We start from the raw sequence: 14,794 nt of genomic DNA, 5'->3' as shown, positions 1-14,794 counted from the left end.
ACATGTAAAAGTTGTTTAATTGATTTTAATTTATGTTCAACCCCAATTAGTTTTAGGCTCCGAAATCAGTAAACGACAATCCAATGACTTTGACCCCAACTATTGCTTGTTAAGTTAGTCTTGAAAAGCCCAATTACAGTAGAAAGAAGCCTAAACTAAACTAAAGGACTCTTTAAGGTTTTTAGGGGTCTATTTTGGATAGCACTTATTATAACTGGTGTACCTTACATATATTTTAGTAATACGCGTTTTTAGAATAGTTTTTTGAAAACCATAACTTCGAAAGTGTTGAAATATTTGAATATCAAATTACATCTCCATCTAATAGCTTAGGCTACGTTTAGTAGTCAGGATAAAATTCATGATATGATAAAATTTATCCTATCATGTGTTTGGATCTTATTTAAAATAGGATAAAGTCGGATAGAATTATAAGAGGGATATAGCCCAGATAAAATTTTCTCACAGGGAAGTTGGGATAAAGGTGGATGGGATTTCTTTCGATCTTATAATATTATTAAATATATATTTAATATTTATATTTATTACATATTTCAGGTATTTCAGTATTTTAGATATATTAGTATAGTTTACTATTTAATAAAATTTTATTAGAGAATGATGGAAGAGTAAAAAAGAACAAAAAAAAGAAAAGAATTAAAAGAGAGAGGAAAAAATAATAAAGAAAATAAGCAAATAAAAATGAAGTGGGCAAGAATGACCTGAGAGATTCTTACCGTCTTAGCTTGTGCAATTTTTAGATTCATTTGTACCGATATGCCGTTGATACCAAACGATAGACATAATAGGATGTGAATAAATCCGGCTTTATAATTGCGATTTACCAAACAGTGGATAGGATGTAAAAAAAATCATGAATTTCATATCCTCTCTTATCCAGTCTTATCCAGACTAGAAATCCAGGTGACCAAACATAGCTTCATACTTTAAAACGATTGGCAGTAATCCCAAAAAATCTTTCATGATATCAAAGCTAGAGAGCTTGGCGCATAGAGTGTCAACTGTTTGATTCAATTTGAGTTGGTTTCCATCTGACACAACCCAAACAGCACATGTTTGTTGTATGGTTATTGTGACCCGAACCGAAAACACAGTTCCAGTAAGTTCGGTTCAATTCAAGGATCGGGTTTTCTTTCTTTAAAAAAAGAATCCTAACCTACCCAGACATGGAGAGAGAGAATCATTACAGTAGTGAAGTCACCAGCATCGGCGGAATCTCTAGCCCAATGTACGTGTAGTGGTCTACGGTGATCGGAAAGGCTGTCGGAATTATAGTTCTCGCTACCGACGTCGGTCTTCCGCTGGCCGAAGTTCGGCTTCTTCTCGCACCTCACGACACGAAGCTTCAGGCTAATCGACTTCGTCGTGGACGATGTGCTCTGAATGGTCATCGTGGTGCTAGAGTCCCTAGCCCTGGCTGCAATGCGCTGCTTCTTCTTTGTCTTCTGTGGCTGCACTCTCTGATGATCTCTTTCTAGGGGTGATAGGTTCTCGATCCGGTTCCGGTTCGGTCTAATGGAACCGGTCATTTAGAGTTTAGTTCATGTTTTACTAATTTTTGTCAATGAATCTATGTCAATGAAGTTCACTTAGGTTTAGTTCATATTTTACTAATTTTTTTGAAGAAATAAAAAAAAAAAGAAGTATATGTAGTCAGTCCGATCCAGTCGGGCCGGTTCCCCCTTGAAACTGAGAACCGGACCACCTAGACACTGATTTCACTTTTAGGAACCGAGAACCGGACCGACACTCTCGGGAACCGGACCAAACCGGCTGGTCCAGTCCGGTCCGGGCGGTCCGTTTTGCACACCCCTATCTCCCTCCCTCCTCCATGAGAATTTTTTTTGTTTGTCTGCGTGTGTATACTTTGTGGTTGTGAAATAACATTTTGACAATATTCACTGGTGAATTAAAATTTTCTGGGAGAATTCTTCATTTACAGTCGAATTGGACGGTATGATGAGTTGAGATAATGCGAGCCTTGGAGTTCATAGTTTGGTTCGCAGTGTCGCTTAGATGTTCTTGGAAGGGTTCACATTCTTCGTGGACGAGAATGTGTTTTGGTTTGGTTCGGGTATGCGACATCTGGAAATTCCGACGTCAGTTAATAATACGTAGGATATAAAGCTACCTGTGGAATCTCAGTTGGATTACTAACTTCGTAGTACACAGAAGGTCCGAATTGTGTTTTTCATGTCCGTAATTTTCGGAAAGCGATTTTATTAGGGTTAAATTAATAAGCATTTGTTTTAGATTGATTATATAGAGTGGCGAGGGAACACGTATCGCCATAGTAATTATTAACGGAGAGACCGAATAATTTGGACAAGTTGTTATTATTTTATACCGACCTTTTTCATGACGCCAAGTCTTTTTATTTGGGATGTAGAAAGGTTTTGTTTTTTATTTTTGTATTTTTGCATGGTTTTGTCATGTACGTATTAGAATCAATAATGTTGTTTGTGTGTTTCCCACCACTGTTCTTATTTTAAGTTTGAGTTGAGAATCTTGAGATTAATACAAATGCAAACGCCACTACCTAATCGATGCCGGCAAACAGACATCTTGGCTCCTGTCGGCAAGTCGAACATGACTTTGTAGAGGTCGGATCCATTTTATTTTGAAGCGCAACTCTGGCATAAGAGCACCGATGGCGACTCCCGAACTGCAGAGCAAGAACAACCTCCTGAAACGAAGAAGAAGGACAACAAGAATCGGCCAAGACGGAGAATGGGCGCGACCGTTGGTGCCGGGAAAACCGTGTGTGTGACCGGAGCGTCCGGCTACATCGCCTCATGGCTTGTCAAGCTTCTCTTGCAGCGTGGCTACATTGTCAAGCCCTCCGTTCGCGATCTGAGTCCGTTCTCGATACCTTTCGTTCCCGTTAATTGGTCATGATCCACTGATTTTGCTTCCTGATGATCTTGATTCGGCCGTGTTGTGTATCTTGTCCGACAGCTTCTAAGTCGTCTCATTTCGTGTAATTCTGATGTCGTAGATGAACGTTTCGTGCATAAGTAGTTTCAGACTGTGGCCGAGTGAAGTAATTTCTGTTTAGCTGGATTGTTTTGAAGTAATCGAGGTGTTAGGAGCTGGTGGGTTTTACCTGAGTAGGTTTTTACAATTATCCTGTAGTGGCTGCTTTTTTTTCCGATGGTGTGCCTTGTAGAAAGGTTTTCGTTCTGCTTCTTTATCGGGCATTTCTAGACTACAGAGTTGTCATCTCGTGAGATTGTTGATTACCAGATGAGGGTGGTTGAAGGTATAATCAATCTAAATAACCTTTTTCTGTTGGCCTGCGCATGCCGAATACAAGGTAATTCTTCCAGAGCTGGATTAGTGTGCCTTAGTTAGGATTGTTTGCCAGCTCCAGAGACATTCCTCAATGAGTCCATGATCTGTCTGATACGCTGGTTATCTTTTATGGCTTGTATTTGTTTATAATAAGAGTGATCTTGCAGCTGTAATTCAAATTATTCCTGCAGTGGTAGGCTAGGCAAATGAAAGAGAACACTAATGTGTTATGATCTTGGGTTTTGTTTCCTCTGTTGCTTGAGGTTTCCGAATTTCTGTAAGAGTGCCATGCTCCGAATCATTTAGTTGAGGAAAAAACTGAACATCTTCGACTCTCAAGAAAATGCCTTCATTCGAACTTGTGTTGAAGAGCCATGATGTTGTTTGACTCGAGCCATTCCAGTTTAGTGGATGAGCAGTGGCCATTGAGTTTTGTGGCTTTCCTTATATTCCAGCAGCTCATTCACTGTAATTGTTCGTGTCTCTCCAACAGGTGATCCAAACAAGACTGAACATTTGCTTGCACTTAATGGGGCGAAGGAGAGACTTCAACTGTTCAAAGCCGACTTGCTGGAAGAGGGTTCGTTTGATCTGTCGTTGAGGGTTGTGTAGGCATTTTTCACACCGCCTCGCCCTTTTATCTGGATGTCAAGGATCCTCAGGTTTGGTTCCAGAAATTATACACTAGTTCTTGCAGAGTAGTTTTTGTGCCCTTTTTCATTAATCCTTTTATGCCACATTTTTGTTTATTGAGGCCAACTAGCATGCTTCATGTTTAGCATTGCCATACCTTTTGCTTTGCCTTTTGATTACGAAAAGGAACGAAGGGTGCCTGGAAACTGTTGACCGTACTCTTCTGATCTTTGATTTGCATAGTCTGATATTTTCTTCGAGTCCATCTATCACCACCTTCTGATGTACAGCTTTGCAAATTGTTTGTGAAAATGGGTTGGGGTCAATTCCATATATGATTTCAAGTTGTCCAGCTTTTCTTTTGGTTATGCGCTTCTGTACCTTTAGTCTGGTATCACGCCAATGTATTCTTGTTTTAGTGCAATGATAGTTTAGCTGTCTATCTCATTTTGTTGCTTTACATGCGGAAGTTTTACAGGCCAGGAAATAAGAGCATGTGAATAATAGGACTTACCTAATTTTTACCTCAGTCTCTGAAATATTCAAATTTTCATTGATTCTTTACATCTTTTACTTGATAATTGATGACAAACAAAACCTGCTTACGAATGGATTTCTCTCGACTTTGATATGTTTCTTTTATGAACTAGCCAAATAGCTCATATAGTAGCATGTTAGTCTCTTATTATTTCAGCTAGGTTTTCTCTTTTGGCTCATTAACCATTATCATGTTTCAGGCAGAATTACTTGATCCCGCTGTGAAGGGAACTCTCAATGTTCTGAAGTCAAGTTCCAAAACGCCTTCTGTGCAGCGTGTGGTCTTGACATCATCTATGGCTGCAGTTGCGTACGATGGAAGATCGACACATGATGTTGTGATGGATGAAAGTTGGTTTTCTGATCCAGACTTGTGCAGGAAAAATAACGTACGCATCTTGTCCTGTTTAATTTTGTATAGTCTCGTATTGTATTCTCCTGGTGCTGAGATGATCAACATGAATGGAATCTAACAGTGCACTGTCGACAACTCCTCTTGAAGCGATCTCTCCCATTTTATAGTTCTGGTTATTGACACAAAACCAGCTGGCTGGTTGGTGGAGTTGTTCCATTTCATTTTGTTACATCTGGTTATCACAACGGCATCAATTTGGAAGTGGTTTTCTTTTTTGTCACAAATGTCTTATCTCTCTCGTTTTCGCTCCCTCGTAGATGTGGTATGAGCTCTCCAAGACTTTGGCCGAGGACGCTGCCTGGAAATTTGCGGAAGAGAAGGGCATTGACATGGTTGCTATTAACCCGGCTATGGCGATTGGTCCTCTTTTGCAGCCAACACTAAACACAAGTTCTGCGATGATTGCAAATCTGATAAATGGTAATTCACCAGTAACCGTGAAATTTTTCCAGATTGCAGAGTTGTTTTTGTGTTTCCATTCTATACATCATGCATGATTGCATTAACAAACGGCTCTCTGGCCTAATTAACAAGGATGCTCGTGCTGCTACTCTGTTTGTTTACCGTCCCAATTCAGTTTTATCTGTTGGAAGTTACCATTTGAGGGGAGGAAAGATGAATACCGCTATAACTTCTTGAAACCACGATTGTTTAATTGTACCAATTCACCAATTTGATTGAGTCGTCAGCAGCGCCTCTCTTATTCGGTACAGTCCTCATCTTGTCGTCAATGTCGATATAATTCTTCTTAGTCGAACTGAGGTACACCATCACCCGCTTCATTGCCATCGATTTTCTACCATCCCTGTTCGATGCAGCAGCCTAATATCTTCGAAGTTTTGTTATATGATTACATCCCTTCTAACCAGGAGTGTATCTCTCTTTCTAATGTGGCGTGCGTGTGATTCCAACCCAGATGCACCCACATTTCCAAACGCAGCGATGGGAAGGGTCGATGTCAAAGATGTTGCAAATGCTCATATACTGGCATTCGAGGTCCCGTCAGCCGGCGGAAGATACTGTCTAGTCGAGAGGGTTGCACACTACTCCGAGATCGTGAAGAGCTTACGCGAGCTTTACCCTTCTCTCCGGCTTCCAGAAAAGTAAGTAGCTCAGACCTTTACCATTTCAGTCAATGTTACTTTTCCTCTTCTTCTAAAACCCACTTCCTCCTAATCAGGAGAGAATGATGTATGGTTGTTAACTAGGCACGAATGAGAAGTTACTGAAGTCCACGTCTCGGTTTCTTTCCCATGATGCGTAACTTGTGTCTGCTTGCTTCCGAGCGAGATATATAGCTGATGTTACTTGGAAATTTGTCTCCGCAGGTGCGCGGACGACGGGCCTTTCGTGCCGATCTCTCTGGTGTCGAAGGAGAAGGTGAGAATCTTGGGGCTCGATTACGTTCCGCTGGACCAGTGTTTGCAGGAAACTGTTGAAAGCCTGAGGGAGAACTTTCCCAAGTTAGAAATGTCAGTTGGAGGCTGTTCGTTCCCGTCTTCAAGTGTTTCTGCACGGGAGCAATTGCATGATGAAGGCCAGCATCATAGATTTTCACCCGAGATTTTTATAATATTATTTTTCAAATTTTTATCATTTTGCCCTTTTTTTTTTACAACTCTGCATCACAGTCACAGGTGAGGGCCAGCGACGCCTTGCCTAGCCTGGGCGAGAGCATCACAACCCTCGCCAAGCACTACAAAAAAACTGATTTTTTCCGACGAAATTTCCAACGAAAAATTGAAGCCAACGAATTTTCCAACGAAAAAAAATTCGTTGGTAATAGGTCGTTGGAAAATTTTCCGACGAAAAATTTTAATTTTCGTTGGAAATTTGCGACGAAAATATTTTCGTTGGAAATTTCGTTGGAAAACTCGTGACTAAATTCGTTGAAACGAATTTTTTTTCCGACGAATTTTTTTCGTTGGAAATTACAAATTTTTTTTTGATTGAAAAATCGTGGAAAGTTTTTTTCCATCAAATTTTTTTTTTGGTCGAAAAATTTCAATTTCAAAAATTTTTTTGGCCGAAAAATGGCCCTTGCCGGCGGCGAGGGCCGAGCTCGCCGGCCATGGCGAGCTCGGCCCTCGCCATGGCCGGCGAGGCCCGCGGACCGGCGGCGGCGGTTCGCAGCCTCACGCGGCCGAGAAAGGAAGAGAGAGATCGAGTCGGTTGGACGGTGGCGGTGGCCGAACGGTACCGTTTTTTGTAATTCGTTGGAAAATTCGTTGGAAATTTCCAACAAATTTTTTCGTTGGAAATTTCCAACGAATTTTCCAACAAAATTGTATACAATGAAATAATTGCCCAAAAATTGAAATTGTTGGAAAATTCGTTGGAAATTTCCAACGAATTTTCCAACGAAAATTGTATACAATGAAATAATTGCCCGAAAATTGAAATTGTTGGAAAATTCGTTGGAAATTTCCAACGAATTTTCCAACGAAAATTGCACAAACTGAAATAATTGCCCGGAAAATTGAAATTCGTTGAAAAATTCGTTGGAATTTTCCAACAAATTTTCCAACGAATATAAAAATGCCGAACAAGACTGGGTTTTTGTAATTCGTTGGAAATTTACAACGAATTTTCCAACGAATTTTGTTTCGTTGGAAATTTCCAACTAATTTTCCAATGAAAATTTTTTCGTTGGAAATTTCCAACGAATTTTGCGACGAAATATAGTTCGTTGGAAATTTCCAACGAATTTTACGACGAAAATTTTTGTTGGAAATTTCCAACGAATTTTACTTTTCGTTGGAAAATTTGTCGCAAATTTGCAACGAAAATTTTTTCGTCGCAAATTTTCGTGGCAAAAATCCAGTTTTTTTGTAGTGAAGATCACAACCCTCGCCAAGATCCAGGCGAGGACTGCGTTGCGGAGGGCTTGGAGGCCCTCGCCCAGACCAAGCGAGGGTCTCTGGCCCTTGCCGGCCAGCCCACGATAGGAAAAAAAAGAAAAGAAGGAAAGAAAAAGAAAAATTCAAAAAAATTCAATAAAATATTAAAATATTATTTAAAATTATCCACAACGGCCGGCATCCACGTCAGCGATTTTCAGCCAAAATTGGAAAAACGTGAAAAATATTTATGATTCAATTGACATAATTAATAGATTTATGATTGAATTGATAAAAGTACAATATATTTAAGACTTTGTAGATAATTTTTGTATATATTAGAGACCTTCGCTTAGCTTGTATATGTAATCACCTATGATGCGGTGACGAATGATATGGTTCAGTGCTGATTAAATCGTTGAAGTTATACACAGCAACTTGACGAGGATAAAAATTTTGCCAATTAATCCTAAATCTTTGTGCTAAATTCCAACATAGTATTCCCAGTTAATTTTCGCCGAAATCCTCTGACGTGGTGTTCAGGCCATTGCCAGCCGTCCAGCGCGGCAACCCACCATGTCGTCGATTTCCGGCGACAATTAGCCTGAAGGGTTAAATTGAAATTTCGACGCAAAGATTTATGACTAAACTGGCAAAATTGAAAAGTATATGATTAAATGGACATCCGTATAGTAAGTTTTTTAAAGAGTGATCGGACAATTTCCTCTTGAAAAGTGGTTTGACAGAATGTTACATATATTTAGATGATTGTGGTATGACTAGCACAATGGGGAGGTGGCTCCTGGTTGGATTTTAACTCCTTTCTTAATCTATCACTATAATATTCTAACCTAACCTAATGCCGCTATGTCGCTATTTATTATGGGAAATATTATACACGTTCGCTTTAACCATACAAGCACCCGAACAAGTCAAACGTTGTCGTCCCTACGCAACGTTGAATTGTCCTCGTACGAGCCGGCCTGTGAAATGGACATCGAAGCGCGCTACTGCCGCCATTGAAAAGCAAAGAGCGACGGAAGGAACCTCGCGAAACTGCAGCGAGCAAAGAAGAAGAAGAAGAAGCAGCAGAATCGGAGAAGACGAGGATGAGCGCGACGGTCGGCGAAGGGAAGGTCGTGTGCGTGACCGGAGCGTCCGGTTACATCGCCTCGTGGCTCGTCAAGCTCCTCTTGCGGCGCGGCTACGCGGTCAACGCCTCCGTCCGCGATCCGAGTACGTTCTCGATCCCTCTCCTCTCCGTTTTCCTTCGAGGTTGGGTTCTCTCCTATTCGGTCGTCTTGGTGAGGTAGCAGTGATTACTACTATGAACGGAAATAATGCCAGTAGGGTTAAGCTTACATAGTGGCCAATAGGCGAGTGCATCAACTGGTGGAATAATCTCTCGAGTGGAACTTTCTTAAGTTCAATAGTAAAGGTGGAAACTTGGAGAATTTGTTCGATCGGTTGGGACTAAGCTTATAGCGCTTGCACCCACGCTTGTTATAACGAACCCCTTTTCGAATGATAAGGTGTTGATGTCATTGGGGCGTCATAACTATGAGATAGTGACCGGGAGTAGAGAAAAGAGTATCGACCTGACAGTGTTGGTCAGGTACAATTTTGATTTGAAAATTGGAATGGATTGGCTAATAAGACGGAAAGCCTTTATGGATTGCCACTATAGGACGATCCAGTTCAATCCGGTTGGATGTCTTAGGTTTGATCTTCAGGAAAGTCGAGGAGGAATCTCGATTCCTTGAATGCCCTCGCTTGAGGTGACTAGATATCCGATAATAGTTGCAAAGGATACGGGGTGAATGTGGTTGACCCGACTATGACGGAACTAAAGTCGGATAACCTTCCGAGGTCTTTCCTTAGAAATCTCGGGGTTGCCACTAGAACGGGAAGTGGAATCGTGAAAGAATTGGCCCCGGAGTGGAACTAATTTCGAGGAGATAGTATTGAATGTCCCTGTTGGAAATTAAAGGAATTGAAAGTCCAGATGTAAGGACTCGTGGGTAAAATTTTATTCGCCCTAGTGTGCCCCCGTGGGGAATTCCTGTATTATGTATAAGGAAAACGGACGGGACATCGAGATGGTATGTAAACTACTGGCAGTTGAAGCAGTCAATGGTAAATAGTAAGTACCTACTGCCGAGGATCGATGATCTATCTGATCAATTGTAAGGACCTCAGTGTTCTCCGAGATTGAACCACGAACTTGATGTCACCAATGGAGACTCCGAAAGGAAAATGTTCCTAAGATTGTGTTACGGACTGGAAATTTTCCGTTAAGGACATGAAAGAGGATGTAATTACAACTGCTTAACAGACGAGGTATGGGCACTACGCATTCATAGTAATGCCCATTGAGCTAAGGGATGCCTCGCTGCTTCTGTGGACCTAATGAACCGAGTGTTCCAAGAATTATGGAATTAGTTCATAACGGTCTTCGTTGATGATGTATTGGGAGACTCGAGGAGCCTGGGAACAAGAAGCGAGTCTGACTGAGGTGTTGCGAACCTTGAGAAAACACGCACTCCACGCCAAGTATGGCAAGTGCGAATTTTGGCTCAATAGAACAATATTCCCTCAACATATAATCTAGGAGAAATGAAATTACAGTGAACCCGACTAAGGTTGAGGTGATGACTAAGTGGCCAAGATTGATGCCAATAACGGAGGTTGGCAGTGTCTTAGATTTAGCTGACGATTATCGACGTTTTGTAGAAGATTCTTGTTGATAGTCGTGCTATGGGCACGATTGATTGAGAAGAAAATCCGTTTGAATGGAATGATCACTGTGAACGGAGTTCCCAAGAGCTAAAGCGTAGGCTGATAATTGCCTCGGTATTGAATATTCAACCTGAACCGGGAGGATTCGAGGTCTATAGTGACGCTTCATTAAGAAGACTTGGGTGTGTGTTGATGCAACACGGTAGAGTAGCAAATTATGCGTCGTGCCAGTTGAGGCCACGTGAAAAGAATTACCCGACGCATAACGGAAAATTGACTGCAACACCCTGTATCGCCATGGAAAGACTGGATGAGTAATAGATACGCTAAGTCGTGAGTCGATTGGGACGTATGGGGTGATCAAGGAATGAACCTCGTTGGGAGGGCTCAGGGACTTGGAAGTTAAATTTGAGGTGAACTGGATGTGGAATCTGTTGACCGCCTTGAGGATTAGTTGGAAATCCAGGCCCAGAACAAGAAATGGCATTATGTGGATCACGAGATACGAAGAGTCATTGAGGTGAATGCCGATAAGAGGAAGTCAGATTTCCATATATTCGGGGATAGAAATCTTGAGGTTCTAGGAATGATTGTGTGTACCCGATGAGGCGAAACTCGAGGAGGAAAAATTTGAATGGAAATTTCCGCAGTAAGCATAAGGTTCACCCGAGTAGCACAAAGGTGTGTCCAGCAACGTAGGGAGTAAGAAAGAAATTTTATTTGAGACCCATGAGAGTAATTACGACGTTCACACGGGCAGTACAAAATGTGCTAGGATTTGTGGCGACACTGCCGGAAAAATGGGGTGAAAGTAAATGTGGCCAAGCTTATGACCAAGTGTGTGATGTGCCCATGAGAAAAGGCACAGCACTATAAGCCGGGAAGCCTAATGTGACCGTCGGAAATTTCCGATGTAGAAATGGGAACTTGCCCCAAAGGATGTTGTAGTGGAATTGCTGAGAAGCCAGAAAAGACACGATCCGTTGAGAGGATAGCTGATAGACCGATTAGGTCTGCGCACCTTTTGGCAGTGCGAAAGGGACTTTGAGACGGACAGATAAGTAGAGTCGTCAGAAAAATTACACGATCGGGAACGACGACTTTTAGAACTTGAGATTGGGGACCAAATGTGAGTCAAAGTGTTCCCTATGAAAAGATTGCCCTAATACGACAAGAAAGAAAGGTTGAGCCGAGGTATGTCGGATTGTTTGATATTTTGGAAAAGATTAGAAAACTGACCTATCGATTTACCTCGCCGCCTAATCTATCCTAAGTATATGACGTATTCCACCGGTCGATGTGGAGAAAATATGAACCAAATATGACCCAAGTTAAGAGAAGACAGACGTGGACGACGAAGCGTCGTACTTGGAGAGGCAAGTGTAGCTTGAGGACAGAAAGGATCATGGGTCACATAATAAGACAGTCCCAGTGGTCAAAGTGTATTGGGAGCACCAACGGACATAAGGTGCCGTTTGGGAAAAGCAAAGAGGCCATATGACGTCAAACCCCCAGTTGTTGATGAAATAAGTTTACAGTACAAATTTTGAAGATGAAATTTTTATAAGGGGGAAGAGTTGTAACATCCTGAATTTCGACCCATTTCCGGGATCTAACGAAGTGGATATTATTTCTCATTTGATTTTAGTACGTCTCGCCCGAAGCTGGCCCCTCGCGGGATACTGACCAATGGAAAAGGCTAACTAGGAAAACGGTACGTGGACCGGGGACCCGATCGCGAATCGGGCGCCGATTCCGGGAAATGGCGGGAAAGTATTTTGGGCCAGTGTGGGCCGATTTTAGGGAGGTGACGGATTTGATTTGGCCAGCCGATCGCGAATCAACCCGATCGTGAATCAACCCGGGCTTGGTGATTGGTCCTCTTTTACAGCCGTCACTTAACACAAGTGCTGCGGCAGTCGCAAATTTGGTAAATGGTAATTCAGTGGTAACCATGAAGGTTTTCCAGATTACAGAGGTCATCCTAATATTTTTTGAGCTTTATTACATCCGTTCCTTCTAATCAAGAGAATATTTTTCCTTCTAATCCGGTGCAATTTCAACTCAGGAATGCAAACTTTTCCAAATGCAAGTCTGCGACTGGTGAACGTTAAAGATGTGGCAGACGCTCATATATTGGCATTTGAGGTCCCGTCAGCCAGTGGAAGATATTGTTTAGTTGAGAGAGTTGCACACTACTCCGAGATCGTGAGGATCTTATGTGAGCTTTACCCTTCTCTCCAGCTTCCTGAAAAGTAAGCAGTTCAAGTACTAGCCATTGGTTTAGCTTTGCATGTGTACATGCACGTGTCTGAGGTCTGACTATTCCAACGTACAAGTATCGAACACTTGAGCAATCACATCGCCGCGTGCGTGGTGTGCTGTTGAGCATTGACTTCACTCGATTTTCGTATCATGATTCAGGTGAAGGTAGATGAGTTTTCCTCTAAAATGACTCGATATTTTCCACGCAGGTGCGCGGATGACAAGCCTTTTCCACCGATTTATCAGGTGTCCAAGGACAGAGCGAGAAGCCTGGGGCTCGACTACATTCCTCTGGAGCAGAGTTTGAAGGAAACCGTTGAAAGCCTGAAGGAGAAGGGACTTGTTAAATTCTGATGAATAGGAAATTCCATCCCGAGTTAGGAAAAATGTAGACGGGAGGTTTTACCTATTTGCTATCTTCTTTCATGTTTGAAAGTGTTTTATGCATGTGAACATCTTAAAGGAAGGAATCATGGGATTTTCCCTGTTCATCTTTACTCCTGTTGATAATAAGGAAAAAGAATGTTGCTGATATATGCATAAGATGGACTGAGCAATAAACAAGAGTCTTCTTATGAGGTCCCACGCCTACGGCCCAAATATTTTTTTATTGGTGCTAATAGTTTAGTAGGACAACTTCGTTTGTTTTAACTTGTTAACCCAGTTCACTGCTAGTTGTTCTAGCTCGCACCAGAATCAGAGCACAATCAGAATATCCGAATGATATGTAATCCGAGATTAATTAAACTGTTATCACCAGTTCTGATACCAAGATAGAGATAGGGAAATGGGTCAATGTCGAAGATGTTGCAAATGCTCATATAATGGCATTCGAGGTCCCATCAGCCAGACAGCGGAAGATACTGTCTCGTCAAGAGGGTTGCACACTACTCCGAGGCCGTGAAGATCTTGCGCGAGCTTTACCCTTCTCTCCAGCTTCCAGAAAAGTATGAAGTTTACCACTTACCCTCTTATGTGTGTAGTGAGCGCTGTAGGGTATCGAGGTTTCTCTTTTCAAAAGTGAATCCTCATTTCACCAGTACAGACAAGAAGGGAGTGAAGGACAAGAGGGTCTGGATTCGTACGTTCATGTTGACATTGTCGTATCTTAATTCTCCTTGTTATTTACTACAGTTAGCGTGAATTTTTGATGTCTTTGTGATGGTGCGTTGTGACAGTTGGATGAGTGGGTTCTGTGCAAGGTCTACACGCCCAAGAATGCAAAGCATTCGAAAAACGGCCAGAAATCTGATCATCCGCCAAAGGAGAGGAACGAACAGAACCGTGATCAGCCAAACGGCAACAGCGACAGTGCCCCGATGACCCCGGCAAGAATCAATGCCGGAAAAAGGCTATTAATGGCTACTTGCAAGACCTTCAACCCATGCCAAATCACGAGCTCAACACGAGCCAACAAGTCCCGAGACCAACCAACCGGCCTACAGTGTTCTGCCATATCACAACCGTACGCACCCCAACTTTATGGCACATCGTACGAGCTCCGAGTGGGATGCGGATCAGCTTGCATCTACAAGTTCAGCATATGGTCATACAGCCCGCGAGCCTCGGGCCTCTTATTTGGTAGCCGACCGGCAATTCTCCTCCCGAAATCACATCCAAGCAGAAGCTCTTGGCTTCCGGCGCAATCCACTCACTAAAAATCCTCGTCGAGTAGTGGTGAATAACTTTGCCAATTTAATTACCATCAACTCGTATCATTCGTTATAGCATCGTACGTGATTAGATATACAAGCGAGCTCTTATGATAATACCATTGACTCTATCTGTGATCAGCGGTTGAAATAGGAGGTTTTACAAGAAATAGGATGATTAATTTACTCATATGATTTTGATAAATTATTTCTTCTTATCATGCTCGTAGATTTTTTTGGGTCACAAAATATGCTCCTCGAACGTTTTTTTAACGCAAAGGAACTTAACTTCAGATATCGTGAAAAGATTTATGTATCGTGGATAGATAATTCTATATTTGATAAAGATGCTTGGTACAAACCCTTGCAAATTGGAGAAGTGTAGGGTAAGGAACCCC

At 42.0% G+C, this 14,794-nt stretch overlaps 1 protein-coding gene and 1 pseudogene across 1 annotated transcript; both read left to right on the top strand.

Moving 5' to 3' along the window:
- The first annotated feature begins 2,751 nt into the window (after nucleotides 1–2,751).
- LOC115679253 (phenylacetaldehyde reductase-like) lies at nucleotides 2,752–13,329 on the top strand (annotated as a pseudogene).
- A 125-nt stretch (nucleotides 13,330–13,454) lies between these two features.
- LOC130137770 (uncharacterized) lies at nucleotides 13,455–14,586 on the top strand. The gene is made up of 2 exons (XM_056309908.1): nucleotides 13,455–13,691; nucleotides 13,923–14,586. Exons 1-2 carry the CDS (start codon nucleotides 13,569–13,571, stop codon nucleotides 14,400–14,402), a joined length of 603 nt encoding a protein of 200 aa, XP_056165883.1. The 5' UTR covers nucleotides 13,455–13,568; the 3' UTR covers nucleotides 14,403–14,586.
- The last annotated feature ends 208 nt before the right edge of the window (nucleotides 14,587–14,794 follow it).

The sequence above is a fragment of the Syzygium oleosum genome, unplaced genomic scaffold, assembly GCF_021117445.2.
Source record: "Syzygium oleosum isolate NSW1041296 unplaced genomic scaffold, Sole_v2.1 Sole_v2.03, whole genome shotgun sequence".
NCBI lineage: Eukaryota > Viridiplantae > Streptophyta > Magnoliopsida > Myrtales > Myrtaceae > Syzygium > Syzygium oleosum.
This window is presented reverse-complemented; position numbering and strand designations above follow the sequence as displayed.

Bases quoted from the DNA above. Each gene is read 5' to 3' on its own strand.
- LOC130137770 (XM_056309908.1), top strand. From the start codon at position 13,569: ATGGCATTCGAGGTCCCATCAGCCAGACAGCGGAAGATACTGTCTCGT. The intron at 13,692-13,922 runs GTATGAAGTTTA...GCGTTGTGACAG, and splicing joins TCTCTCCAGCTTCCAGAAAA to TTGGATGAGTGGGTTCTGTG.